The 14,582-nt window shown below is 36.7% G+C and overlaps 1 protein-coding gene across 1 annotated transcript in view; it reads left to right on the top strand.

Moving 5' to 3' along the window:
* The window catches only part of LOC124634662 (cadherin-89D), a 34,893-nt gene extending 22,015 nt beyond the window's left edge, over nucleotides 1-12,878 (top strand). Inside the window, exons 7-21 of the mRNA XM_047170324.1 lie at nucleotides 299-491; nucleotides 606-764; nucleotides 1,054-1,187; nucleotides 1,527-2,124; nucleotides 2,212-2,370; nucleotides 2,452-2,632; nucleotides 2,719-2,882; nucleotides 2,970-5,125; nucleotides 5,344-5,553; nucleotides 5,748-5,917; nucleotides 6,189-6,257; nucleotides 6,376-6,579; nucleotides 8,749-9,057; nucleotides 11,347-11,466; nucleotides 11,797-12,878. Coding sequence (XP_047026280.1) covers nucleotides 299-491; nucleotides 606-764; nucleotides 1,054-1,187; nucleotides 1,527-2,124; nucleotides 2,212-2,370; nucleotides 2,452-2,632; nucleotides 2,719-2,882; nucleotides 2,970-5,125; nucleotides 5,344-5,553; nucleotides 5,748-5,917; nucleotides 6,189-6,257; nucleotides 6,376-6,579; nucleotides 8,749-9,057; nucleotides 11,347-11,466; nucleotides 11,797-12,313 — 5,343 coding nt within the window. The 3' untranslated portion in view covers nucleotides 12,314-12,878. The remainder of the gene's footprint in view (nucleotides 1-298; nucleotides 492-605; nucleotides 765-1,053; nucleotides 1,188-1,526; nucleotides 2,125-2,211; nucleotides 2,371-2,451; nucleotides 2,633-2,718; nucleotides 2,883-2,969; nucleotides 5,126-5,343; nucleotides 5,554-5,747; nucleotides 5,918-6,188; nucleotides 6,258-6,375; nucleotides 6,580-8,748; nucleotides 9,058-11,346; nucleotides 11,467-11,796) is intronic.
* The last annotated feature ends 1,704 nt before the right edge of the window (nucleotides 12,879-14,582 follow it).

Consider the following 14,582-nt stretch of genomic DNA (forward strand, 5'->3'; position numbering starts at 1 on the left):
AACTTTCTAAATCTTCTAAGAAATTGCACAATAACACCTAGTTTAACTTTGAAATATAACTTTGATCCACAGTCTGTTTATTTACCTGTAGGCAAAATTTATTAAGCCAATGATCTGAACCTGGATTTAAACGATAAGGGTTGACCTTAATTACGGCTCCTGAATTTGATTGACGCATTTTGTCACGAATTGCGGTCAACATTGGGAAAAAATACCGAATACATATTACCAAATTACAAAATGTGGATTATTTTGCCAAATTGATTTCGTAAAACTTATTTTAATATTTTGATTCCAGGGCAAGAAAATCCACAAGGAACTGGTATTCTCGGAACCAATCAAGGCGTTTGATCAGGATCTTGGAGTAAACGCAGCTCTAAGGTATGAGCTGGTGGCCGGCAACGAGAGGAAACTGTTCTCTTTGGAATCTCGTAATGGCACTTTATTCCTTGAGAAAGAAATCGATTTAGACGCCGAAGCTAATTTGCCAGGTAATCACTGATCCAATACGTAATCTTCATTACGCGTTTTTAGTTTATAGTAAGAACGTCGAGTGAAATGTCAAAGTTTAATCATTTTTAAAAGATATTTTTTTCAAACTACAGGAAACACGTTCGTGCTTCAAGTCCAGGCATCACAATTAGATAATCCACTGAAAACAGCTCAAGCGAGGGTTGAACTGGAAGTGCTGGACATGAACGACAATCTGCCGGAGTTTGAGGTGGATTTCTACAACATCAGTATCGTGGAGAATTTACCTAATGGTAAGCACACAGTCAATATTATTTAGATCATTTTAACAATTTCGTAAGTTCAAATGTTATTCTAACCTACAGACAGACACGGTTTTTGTCACATGGTACATGAGACATGCTGGACGGACTAAGGAGTTTGTTGCGCCACTTCTTCTTTCCAGCAAAAACACAAAGAAAGTGTCTTTTGTAAATTTTTGACGTTTAAAAAATACTGTTTTGCAGCCAAGTTTAAATACATGATTATGAATTGAATTTGTTTTTTGGATGAAATAATGTAAAAGCTATTTTTATCTGCTAGGGTTCAGCGTTCTTCAAGTGATGGCAACAGATAAAGATCAGGGAGATAATGGCGAGTTCACATACCAATTAAAGGATCCAGAAGGTGCTTTCACTATTGACCCAAGAACCGGCTGGCTGACTGTTAGGAATCAGGTAAAGATTTTGAGTTATCACTATCCTACGAGTTACTATCCTAATAAAATGTATAATTTTACAAGTTCATATAACCTAAGTGATTCTAGGAACCGCTTGTAAACGTGTTATTACTTAGAGGTGAAGGCTTAACCTTTAAGTATGTTTGATCTAATTTTTCATCAATATTTGCCCAATAAATATTCCTAACCTTTAACATAGTGTAGATATACTTTTTATGTTTGGCAAATATTTCATACCAATATTGGAAATTGATTTGTAATAATCTGAACATTATAGCATTTACTACTCGCTACTTATTGAATTGAATTTTATTAATTATTTTAAATTACTTTCCAGACTGTCCTTGACAGAGAAGAACATTCTTCTCTCAGGATGAAAGTATACGCAAAAGAAAAGAACCCAAGCGTCGTTGGAACCTTCTTGGACAAAAACCGTATTTCAAAATGGCGAAGAACTCCCACCACTCAAAGAACACCACAGAAAGACAGAACTACATACATCTTCCCAGATAAGTTAGGAACTAAGAATGAAAACATGGAATATGTTGACGAACAACTCATGTCTTATGTAAACGTTGAAGTCACACTACTAGATGCTAATGATAACAACCCAGTTTTTGTACCAAGTAATCTATACGAATTTACAATTAAATCCAATGCCAAAATTGGTACATCTATTGGTAAAGTTAAAGCTGTAGATCCTGACTTAGGAAGAAATGGAATGGTATTGTATGATTTGCAAAGAACAAGTAACTTGACTATAACATCGCCTTTCCAAATTGATGCTAAGACTGGAGCCGTGAGTGTCGCTGAGACTCCGATAGTTGAAGGCAGGCATGCTTTGTTTATTGAAGCTTCTGATCAACCAGCTAATCCTAGTGAGAGAAGATACTCATTAGCTGTTGTTACTATCGATGTCACAAGTGCTACTAAAGGTACCTACTTTTGTAACAAGTTCAGTAATACTGTAGTACTTTTTCTTCTATTTCGCAACAATGACATTTTAACTTGGACTTTTTCAGGTTCAAAATCAGATAAGCCAGATTTTATAGGTGCGCCATACGAGTTTTGGGTTGGAGCAAATGTCGGTATTGGAACAAGCGTTGGACAAATTCGTATTAACGATGCTATGGACAAGAGCGACGTATCTTATGATTTACTTCATAGTTATGAAGAAGGAGGTAAACATAAAAATCTCTTTATAAATATTAATTTTCCTATACGATAATTCTTTACTTTTAGTTTTTACTTGGTTGTTGCAGTGCCGTTTGCTGTAGAAGAAAGGTCAGGAGTAATAACAGTAGTAGATGAGCTAACTAAATATAATAGGCCAATGTATGACTTCGAAGCGGTAGCAATACAGGAAAGTGTAAACTTAAGTATAACCACGAATGCAACAGTTCATGTGGTAGATGTGAATGATGAAAGAGGCGTATTGCTGAGGTAATATTTATTTTTAAATCCAAAATATATAGAACAATTTTCAGAATTTTTTGCTGAAATTGGTCTAAAATTGATTGTAATTTCAGGGGTGCACATTCACCGCTGGTATTCTATGTAAAAGAAAACGTAGCTGGTGCAACTATAGGTCAAATATTTCCCGTCAATGTAACTTCATTGCAACAGAATAATACTGGTAACATAAGGTTCATAATCGCTAATCAGCAAGATGTTACTGAAGATGTTGCGATAGGTGAGTAGTAAGATACTAAACAGCTATATACAAGCTGTTAAATAAACAATAATAAATTAACATTTATTGTACATTTTTTTGCTTCAGGACAAGACGGTACAATATTCGCTCAGAAACCTGTAGACAGAGAAAAAAGAGAAACCTACCGAATGACTGTGATTGCTGAATTCTCTAAAGGTATGATATCTGGAGCAGGCATATACCAAGTAACAATACACGTTGAAGATGAGAATGATAACCCACCGATATTTGAACTTCCAATGTATGAAGGTTTTATTGCTGAAAATTCACCTAAAGATACCGAAGTTAAAATGACAAACAAGATAATAGCTAAGGACGCTGATATGGGACCAAATGCAGTGTTTATGTACACTTTATTTGGAGAGGGACGAGACATGTTCCACGTACATGAAAACACAGGAGAAGTGACTTTTGTAGGCAACAGATTAGACAGAGAAGAAAAAAGCACTTATGTACTAAAGATTGTTGCAAGAGACAGGGGTGGATTAAGCTCTGAAACTAAAATAACAATCAATATATTGGATGAAAATGATAATGTTCCGAAATTCAATCAAATTATAATACCTTTGGGTGAAAACATTGAATTCCTTGAGTCGGACGAAACGTCATCTGTAATAGTTTATCGGGAACGAAAGAACAATGCTACAACTGGAATTTCGAATTCTGAAGCTAAACCTAAAAGTAAGTTCGCATTGAAGTCAGAATCAACGGGTCCATTGTTTACGGTACCAGAAAATGTTGCTATTGGGTCAACGATATTAAAACTTAATGCAATAGATATGGACAGTGGTGCCAATGGCCAAGTTAGATACGAGTTCGTTTCTGAAGTATTTATCCCACCACATAGCATGCCTTCTAAAGCAATACAGATGAAAAGATATTTTGTCATAAATGAACGACACGGCCATATCATTGTTGCGAGGACGTTGCCACCAGAAGCTGAATTCCGATTAAACATATCAGCATTAGATGGCGGAGATTTGAGCGATCATGTCTCGATTAGATTTTTCATTAAAGATATCAATGATCACTTCCCGATGTTCAAAAAAGCGTGGTACAGTTTCAATGTGGAGGAAGCCCAATATACTAGAAAAGTACTGGGTAAAGTTGATGCCACTGATGCCGATTTTGGACAAAACGCCAACTTAACCTACCTCATAGACCCTAAACCTAAGAACTTGCCATTTGAAATATCTCCGTTGACAGGCGTTTTTAGTGTTAATGGAGAACTAGATAGGGAAAAGGAAGACAAATACATAATCACAGTAGTTGCACAAGATAATGGTTATGATAAGAAACTTTCATCTTCAGTCAGTGTTGAGGTACAGGTTTTAGACGTTAATGACAACGCACCTAAATTCTTTGCATACGATGAGTTACTGCAGTGGAAACATCCCGAAGCTGATGAGATTTCAAATCATAACTTTGAATCAGTCATGATGATGCCTGTTTATAAAGCTACGCTCAAAGAAAATGCCCCAATCGGTACTATCGTCACTAAAGTCTACGCAAATGATTCTGATTTTATTGGAAATGGAAATGGCCTCATTCTATACAGTCTGCCACAAAAGAAGAATCAGCTAAACCTTTTTGCTATTGACTCCAAAGAAGGTATTATTACAACAACGGGAAGACTCGACTATGAAACTCAGACTGTTCATAATGTGACTATTGTGGCTTCTGATTTAGGATCACCAAGTTTAAGTTCTACAGCTATACTGATGCTTACCGTAACTGATGTTCCTGATGAAGTAGAAATTTCAGACAAACCAGTATTTATTTCACGATATTATGAATTAGAGATTGAAGAAAATGTTCATACGCCCGTTGAATTGGTCACATTGAACTTGACTGAACATTATGAGAATTTCAAAATGAAATATTTCATTCTAAATGAAGACGATGTAGACATTAAGAAAACATTTGCTATTGATCCAAGAAACGGTACTTTGTATTTAGTAAAAAGTCCAGACAGAGAAGTGAAAGATGTTTATGAGATTGTTGTAAGAGCTGAAAGACAGAAGATAAGCAGAGAGTTACCGCACATGATTTATCCTGTAGCTGACGATGTGATGGAAGGATTAACCAAATACGATGTCAAGATTATTGTTAGGATAAAGGATGTAAATGACAATGCCCCGAAGTTTACTAATGGTGGACGACCTTTAGTTACAGCTATTCCTACTACAGCACCTTTTGGTTACCAAGTCATACAGTTGAAGGTGAGTAAAACTCTGTTCCTTCTTTAACAATCACACTTGGTTATAGACATATTAACTTCTCTGTTCCATGAGTCACATTTGATACACACCTATTGTTTCATCTATTGTGTCTACATCGTGGACAGTGAAGTGGATAAGTTGTGTTCAATAGAAATGAGTTGTATGTTCTATAATCATGTTTACCGAAATTGGATGATTAACATAAGCCCTTACTTCAGGCAACAGATGCTGACATCGGTGCCAATGCAGATATTCGCTATCAGATCATCAACGAGCAAGCACCGCGCTTCGCCATCGACCCGGTGTCGGGCCGCGTGAGAGTAGTGTCTACTCTCGCTAGAGACGCTGGGAGAGTGTTCGGGTTCGATGTCAAGGCTACTGATAAGCGAGGAGCTGACGATGGAAAGTCCGCAATTGCTAATGTTTTTGTGAGTATTTGTACCTTGTTTGAATAGTCCAATAATTGACGTCAAATTGAACAATTCTTACTACCTATAATTTAATTATAAAGTTAGAAGGAGATAGTTTAACATCTCAAGGAGTCATTGACAAAAGAAACGTAAAACAGATACATAGTTTTATATCTAAGAAAAAAACGACTTAAAAAGTAATGTTCAACTAGGTGTACGTGTTAGACGAAAACAAACAACTGGTGCTGGTAGTAGGAGCAAAGCCGATGGATGTGGAGAAGAACATAGAAAACATCACGAGGTCACTGACAGTCATGACGGGTTACGACATCAGAATCAGAAGATTGGAGGCGCATAACAAGGCTTCTATGGATGGATATGCGTAAGTTATATAGGCTCTCAAAATAAACTGTATAGTTATTATGCTGCATATTATGTATAACTACATAGAATTAGCATGACGATCCCACAAGGTCTCCTAGTCGACAGCGATTTAATTTGAGTTTTTTTACTAGGATAGTCTTTTATTTATTGCAAATATTTTTAAACGTGTTTGTTATGTAAATATTTGCATTGTTTAGTGCCCATTAATGATTTTAACAATTGCCTGTTTACGATATTTGCAACAATGATTTTCTATTGTTTTATTCTAGAACTGACATGTACATTTACGGAGTGGATCCTCTTTCAAACGCCATCATTGACATGGAAGTACTCCAAAAGTAAGTACTACTATTTTTTTGCCTTGTTAAAAATTATTCCTTTCTACAGAAATCCTTAAGATCCTTACCAGGACCAATCTGTCATTCCCTACCTTACACCACATTTATTTCTGTCCAGGTCTCTTATGAAACGTGAAGCAACCCTCCGTCACGACTTAGCTGGTTTCCGAGTGCTGGAAGTGGGTGACACGGCGATGGTGCAGGCTCGCAGTGGCCGACTCCTGAGCACGATGGAGATCAGCGTGGTGGCGCTAGGGTGTATTGTGTTCGTTGGCGCTTGTACTACGGCTGTGTGTATTCTGTGTGTTAGGAGGAGTCGAAGGTGAGGATATATTGTTGGTTGTTTTTATACTAGGTTTAGGAAGTATATTTAAGTGTTAAGTTTTATAATGTAGCTCGTGGTCATAATCACGATTTATTTCCTGCATTAGATAGTGTCAGTAGAATTGGCATTTTATTATATGCAAATTCATAACAACCCAAGTAGCATTCGGGGTTCTATATAAGATGTCTAGTCGTTCACATGTACTCTACAAGCTGTGTATGTCAGCTGTATATGAGCTGTATAGCTTGCTATAATGAACCAGTTTGGGCACAAATTAAACAGCCTTAAGTTCACTATGGCTGTACATTAGAAGTATAAGAGCATTATAATAGCTGTTTAAGTAGTAGCATCGGACTTAAGGCTGACTTACGGCACTATATGGAACGCAGTGTGTACCATACAACGTACATGAGTGTAATAAAGAGTAATAAGTGGCTAAATACACAGCCTTTACAGTTAAAATCGGACAAAAGTACTCCAGTAAGCTACCTTAAATTCACTTGTGTCCTAAATTATTTCTACATTTTAATATATTAGTTTGACAATTGTACGGAGTGCACGGATTCGGGGCAAACTAACTCCGACGGATTATTATTAAATATAATACGCGGTAGTACCTGTTTTATGTGCTATATCATGTTAATGCCATGGGAATGCAACTTTATCGTGAAATGTATACTTATTGACAACTAAAATTTTCACGCGCCTCTGTAAAAATGCTTTATTCATTTTGAATGTATTTTATTTTATGCAATTTTATTGGCATTATAATTATACTACGGTAATTAATTTTTACATGGAACCAAAACTCATTCGCTCTATCTACGTATTTTGTGATAAATCTGCATTAATCTTGTAGATTTATTTGGTAAATATTTTAGGTTACGTAGAACAAAATGGTGGAAATGAAATACGGCTATGTGAACTGTTATATAGTCCTTCTAACAGCCTACAGTCCACATGTGAATCATTTAAACGCCTCTGTACAGATAGTAAAAAAAGGTTATTTTAAGTATCACAAACAAGTCCTAATACAGCTACTGGCTGTATAACAGTCTAAAACAAGTAAGCATAACAGCCTTTGGCTTTATAAATGACCAGAAGTATTCTATTAAAATGCTAGCTCTATAACATCGAACAAGTAGGCCGTTAGACAGCGGTTGCCGTATCTCTACCCTCCTATAATGCTCTTAGTCAGAAAGCTGACTAAAGGATAGTTGTTAGAGTATTATAACACCCATAACCGTATAAAAGTATTACTCTACACTCCTATAAGTCCCTTAGACAGGTATCGGTGTGAGTAATTGCAATAATGCAGCTAATACATCACGAGTGAACTGTAGTAATGCTTTAAGTTCACCTTGGAACTAAATGTGTACTCTTAAATGGAACAAAATGCTACTTGGGAATTATATTACACAGTGTCTGCACACCTTGAGAGTTTGTGAATTAATGTATGAATTAGTAATACTGAAAATATAATCATGTTTTTGAAAGAGATCGTTGCTCAATTGCTATTTGACATTTAAGTAATATTTTAATTCGGACTCGTATAACGTTCAAGAACAAAATTATTTCATGTAATGATCATTAACTTCTTTCATCAGATTATTAAAATGATTTGATCATACATTTATAAATCTTTATTTCGAAACTTATTTTGCCAAAGACACATGGTAAGCAACATTATTTCGCTTACATTTTCAGAAAGCACCGCCACAGACGCAAGCGCGTGACGCACTACTTCATATGAACTCCCCTCTAGTTGCATGTGTCTAGTTTGTTTCTTGCCTGTTTTGTTAGCAAAAATAAATAAATCTCTTGAAATCGTAGCGTTTCCTGGACTCCTGGCACTTAACGTAGAATTCTTCTCTTTAGATTAATTTTTAGTTTATTTTATATCGTAGTAAGTACGTTTATTTTAACTTTTATATGCCGCTGATTTTGGTGTTTTGGGATGTATCTCTTCGACTGCTGTATCAACTAGTTTGGAATATTTATTACCTAAGTGGAAATATTTCAGTTCTATCCATATTTTTGTCATCATCAACTATTACCTCAATAATCAATTGGGATAGTTTGTCGAAACTCTCAAATTTCAAAACACCATCAACAGCGGCTCCTCACTATAAACTCACAACTCACTTCAACCTTTTGCCCTAACAGACGTCACCAAAAACCATATTCCCAACAACGACTAAACGCTTTCTCAACTGAGCACCTAACCAAATTCGGAGGCCTCTTCCCGTCTGGCGGCAACCAGTGCCAGGAGCTCAACCAGTCCTACAGCGAAGCCGACTCCTACATCGACGTCATCAACCATACTGGGAAGAAGATATGTCCTCACGGGAACACCGTCGAAGAGTTCGGAAAGGCTCACCAGAAATGTGTGAAGAATCAGTTCGGGGAAGACATGTTCAATCAGAAGCATGAGAGGATGTGTATCAAGTTTAATCAGCGCCCGTTGCAAAAGAGGTACATATATGTTTTTTTTTTGTTTTTTATTAATTTATGTCCTGCTCCTTGTCTTAATAATCCTTGATAATTTCCGAATCCTCTAGAAAACTTACTGGGAGAAAATGTCCTAAAATATTTCCTAACAAAAATAGGTAGAATACAGACCTGAACTTTATAATCTAGTCCTGAAATCCAGACATTGTCCTGTTCGGACATACCGACACAAATAAGGTTACGAATTCTGAGAAAAACTTAGAATAGCATCATTTTGTCTGGCTTTTAACTTAGTAAACAGGATTTTAGGCAAAAATAGATGATAAAAGTGGAGACCTCTTACTACTTGACCTTTGGGAAAAACTTCTTGGTGTAGATACCGGCTCGAACTTTCAAATTACGAAACAGAAATTGAATTACCCGGTTATATGTAGCTTGCATTTAGAATTGAGAATCTCCTCATTTTTTTCTCCCTGTATTGATCTTAAAATACCTTGGAACTCAATTAAATATTAATTTGTTGATGAACTTTAAATCCCTTTTTACTTTGTTTAGCAAAGCAACACAAAAGTTAAGTACAAGGATCTTGGCTGCAAATTAAACAAATTAAGCTTATTTACTGAATAATTAGATCCTAACTTAATAAGTAAATAGTTTATTTGCTAGATCTAATAACGCTTGCTTTTTATTTACATTCAGTGTAAATTCATAACATAATTTTTACTTAAAAAATGTGAACCCTAACTTGAGATGCTATATTTACTTCACAGTCTCCTTAAATAATGATATATCCCAACTTGGGAAATCAGATTTTATCAAAGAAGGTACACATTAAGTTATTACTTAATAAACGGAACAAATGCTTCAAGCAAATTACGTTCGGATTCCCTTATGAGATAGGGCGTTCGCCTTTTACCTTATATTATGTTATTTTCGACTTTACCTTATATCCATATTTTGTGAGATATTATTATTAAGTCAGGAAATAAGGAGCAACACGTTTCAAATAACGATTTTCATATACATCGTTTGTGTGGGTCCATTCATGCAAGGGTCCATTCATATTCTTGAAATAAATTCCTAGTCTGAAAAACAAAAAATAAAGAAGAATAATAATCTCGAGAAACAACATTGTCAATCTCATTATAATGAAAATGATAAACTTCTAAACAGCTGAAATCAAACACAATATACAAGGTGTTGATTTGCATTGTGCCATACTTCAGGAGGAGGACATAAATACGTAAATAATCGATTGGAATTACAATAGACGGGAAATAGCTAATATGCACTGCTATTTTTGTCATTGTAATGTCGTAGTATTTCAGAAGTAATCCAATTTTATGAATGAAAATGAATAATCGCGTATGCTTTGTGTTTGCGTTTGTGTGATGGCGCAGCACGGTTTTAAGGCCAGTAACACACGCGCCAAGTTTAAATACGGCTAGGTGACATTGACGGAATTCCGAAAAAAAAAAAATACATACCAATTTTTTTGTTGATTTGGGTCGAGAATCATTAGCATAATTACGTCCTTGAATATGGCACGGATGCAAATCAACAGCTTGTAGAATAATAGATAAATAGCTGAAATATAATGCCATTAATAGAATGTGCCTAGACTAAATTGATACGCAATATGACATAGAGCCGTTACCGTTCCATTTCACTCTAATACTTTTATCACAAAATCTAGCACACATTAGTGTCAATTTATTTCACGTTATTTCTCTGAGGCTGGTTCTTCCAGGTATTGGGTAATTCGGCCGAGTGTCTCCAAAGATTAGATTTTTGACACGAATATAAACCACGCGATCATCATACTCGAATGTCAGGTCAAATTATCATACTTGTCTTCATTTCGCCTTAAAAACTCTCATGGGAATCACAGCAAATATTGGTTTTAGATTTTTTATTATATTTGAGCTTGGAAAAATACCTATATCTATTTATTCAGCTCACACACTGATGCCCAATGAAGACTCCTAAACAAACTTTCATCAAGTCTGTTTACTCATCCTACCACACCCAACCCACACAACTTATACTTATCAAAATGTCTCCTTGCTAATCCTGTCCCCTGAACACAGGTCCACTTCCACCTTGGGCCATACTAACACTGCACGCACTAACAACCGATCCCAAAATTCTATCTATCTTTCATTTGATTACCAGAGATATAATTTTGACATCAGCCCCTTACATGTAATGTCGAATTCCTATCTCTGGTAGGCAAAACAGTGGATAGACACAATATTGAGAGCGGTGATAACACAGCAGAACAGACGTACATGTAAAACACTTTACCTGTAGGAAGGGGCAGGATACTTCGATAACGTCAGTGAATTCCAGTGGACAAGACTCGGGCATCGCGGAGGCAGCCAGGTGTCCATGTGGCCAGTCCAGTCTACATACTTCGGAGGAAAGCAGCGGGTGCGTAAGATTTGTGAAGGGTATTTCAGCATGGTTTTCTGAGAGGTGTATAGAGAATTACTGGGAAATTTTGTGGATTGGATGATATGCATGAAGGTCAAAGGAGTCTGTAGTAGTTGGATTTCAGTTTTGGTGATAACTCTGTTTTCGATTTTAATCATCCACGTAAACCTGCATGGGCTATGAATCTTTGTCATTGTAAAGCTTTATTGTCATGCAATAACGTCAAAACCCACCATTATATAGTAATAAAAATTTAACCGTCACCCCATCATCTACTAACCTTATCGTCCAAAGCATCTCAAACTCATGTTCAATTCCTAGGTGCAGTTACGAAGATTCGCTGAAGTCGAACCGCAACCCCGACGGGCGAGGCAAGGCGTACCACTCGGACCACGAGGCACGGTTCATGAGGCGTGCCTCCTTCACCCACCAGCCTCTCGACTCCAGGCAATTCAACTACAGACGCCAGTCCTTCTCAGAAAACATGCAAAGACACTTTCCTCCCTTTGAAAAGGTCAATCCTGGTGGTCAAATGACCAGACAGTTTTCAACCCCGAACGTGTCCAATGTAGCCCAGCCATACTTTTTGAGTGGAAAGAAAAGATTAGAAGCTAGGAGAAAAGAGGTTGTGAGTGAGCCTATGGTGGATTATGACCATAGTGAGGGAGAAGATGTTTTTGATACAACTCACAGGATGGAGAGGAGGGCCAGTGGGAAGAACCACAAGAGAGGGAAGTTCATGGAGTTGGGAGGACAAGCTGCCGTGTTTGTGGCTACGCCTGCCGCAGCGGAGATCATGAGGAGGCAGGGCAGTGAGAGGCTCATGTTCGCTAGACCGTTATAGTAGACGCCATTTTTATAACTACTAGTTTTTGTGCTCCTCAGACTGTTTTTATTTATCTAGACTTTTCAATCAGAGGTGCTCAATTTGTATGGACTGCATGAGATTAAATTGTAATGTAGCTTTGGTATTTAACAAATACTCACATTGTAAAAAAATACTCGTTTTTGAATGTTTATATAGATTTGGAATTTAATTTAAATTGAGTGATCAAATTACAATTGTTAACTTATGAACTGTGCAATTTGTATTTATAAATATAAAACTAAGTGTATATTGTATGTAAATAATGTAGAGTTTAGACAAATATTGGACATTTTATATTAATTACTTGCCTTCATCAGCTTTACATTTGGTGTATCCAAAGAATTCATAGATTGATATTAAGTGCCATTTGGATAATGTCTCTACATTTGTAGAGTTCTGTAAATGTAGAGTTTGTTAATATCTGTTAAGATTAATGTTTAACCACCTAATTATGATGTTTTGTGTTGCGAAAGTGACGTGACGATTGTAGTTTTTTGTAAATACCTTTTAGAGATTAAGGAATAAATAAGTTACATATAAACAGAGTGACCATTATATTTTTATAACCTTTTCAGAAATTACCTTTATAAAAGTTACATTCTCAATTGCAAATAATTTCCTGCTAGGCCAAACATGATAGACATTATGTAGAAAGTACACGTGAAAATTACATCCTAGTATCAAGCTGCGAAAAGCCACAATAACCACATTTACATAACTGTCAATCCCAAATCACCCAAACGATCAATTTCTCACTATAAAAATAGTTTTTTATGGACCCAGGCTGTTAACCCTTAAAGTAAAATGTCAAAGTGTCAACTATCGTAGTAAGCAATATGTTGGTACTTATATAAAAATAATAACTATATAAGGGTGCGTCCACATCTGGCGAATGCGCCGCGAATGCGCAGCACGCGAGCCGATCGCGAGCTGTCCGTGAGCTGCGCGCGTGCAGTCACTGCAATAGTTCGGTGCGCCTCTTTAGCGCAACTCACGCAAGGCTCGTATAGTGCGCGCGAGCGGCGCGCGATCTGCGCGCAATCAGTTCTCGCCCTTACAGTTCCGTATATTGGCTCAGTACTATCGAAGATGGCAGAAGTCGCGCGCCGCCTGCGCGCCGCTCGCGTGCGGCGCTTAGGTCGCGCGCGAGCTGCGCGCGGGCGGCGCAGAAGCGGCGCACGAACAAAAATGCACGCGCGCAGCTCGCGGACAGCTCGCGATCGGCTCGCGTGCTGCGCATTCGCGGCGCATTCGCCAGATGTGGACGCACCCTAATAGTCCTTCTGTGTAAACGTATCCTCTTTGCAAAAACATCGGAATACGTCGCAACATAAATAAAAACTGAGAAAACAAAAGTCAAACGTATGTCTTGAATGTGTTATTGTAGTACTTCATCACTAGGGTGAATATGTATGTCGGAAAATATTTTTTTTATAAATTAACTGATGGGATTTTATGCAAAAATGGTTTTACCAAGAACACATAGTGTGCTGAACCCAATTTATGTAAAGAATGATAATGGTGATAAATAGTCTTTTTCTAGTTTCTATTAGTCTAGTAGATTTAACTGATCAATCACGGTTTGAATCAAGACATGAAAAATTCACTGAGAATAACGATTTTGAGTAGTTACTGTAAGTGCAATTATATATTCATGTAAATATTAGCCTCATGAGGTAGGTAGAGGTAGGTTCAAAAGAAACCTTTTTACAGGTATTATAAAATTACACTTACAATGAAGAGTAACTTCAAAAAGGATCTTAAAGCAGGATAATAAAAAATCTGCCAAAAGATTGTAATTAACCCACTCAACCCGAAGCTGACCTCTTATCTGTAAAGTTTTACATTTAAAATAGGTGACGTAGAAAGTAATTAATCTATGTCCCAAAGTTAATCTCGGGTTAACTAGGGCCGGAAAATCCCAACGTGTGGTCGCCCCAGTCCATTCATACTTGCGCCCAGATGGGTCGTTGAACCTGTTCTTTTATTTGGGGTTTGGTTCTGTGGATTATATTATGACTTTGTTGCTATTTTTTCATGGGGGTTTTTTTGCGGTGAGTACAGTTATTAATGTCAGGGATTGAAATTGAAAGGAAGTTTGGAGTAACAAAATTATGATAGTTTTTTTTTTATTTTTCGTTTGTCTTGATTATAAGTTTTTTTTGTATTACTTTTTTTTTGTTTTTGAACATACGTACTTGCCCAACTATTTATTTACACTGCAAAAACTTATATATCACCTCCA

Source organism: Helicoverpa zea, chromosome 11, assembly GCF_022581195.2.
Source record: "Helicoverpa zea isolate HzStark_Cry1AcR chromosome 11, ilHelZeax1.1, whole genome shotgun sequence".
Lineage (NCBI taxonomy): Eukaryota > Metazoa > Arthropoda > Insecta > Lepidoptera > Noctuidae > Helicoverpa > Helicoverpa zea.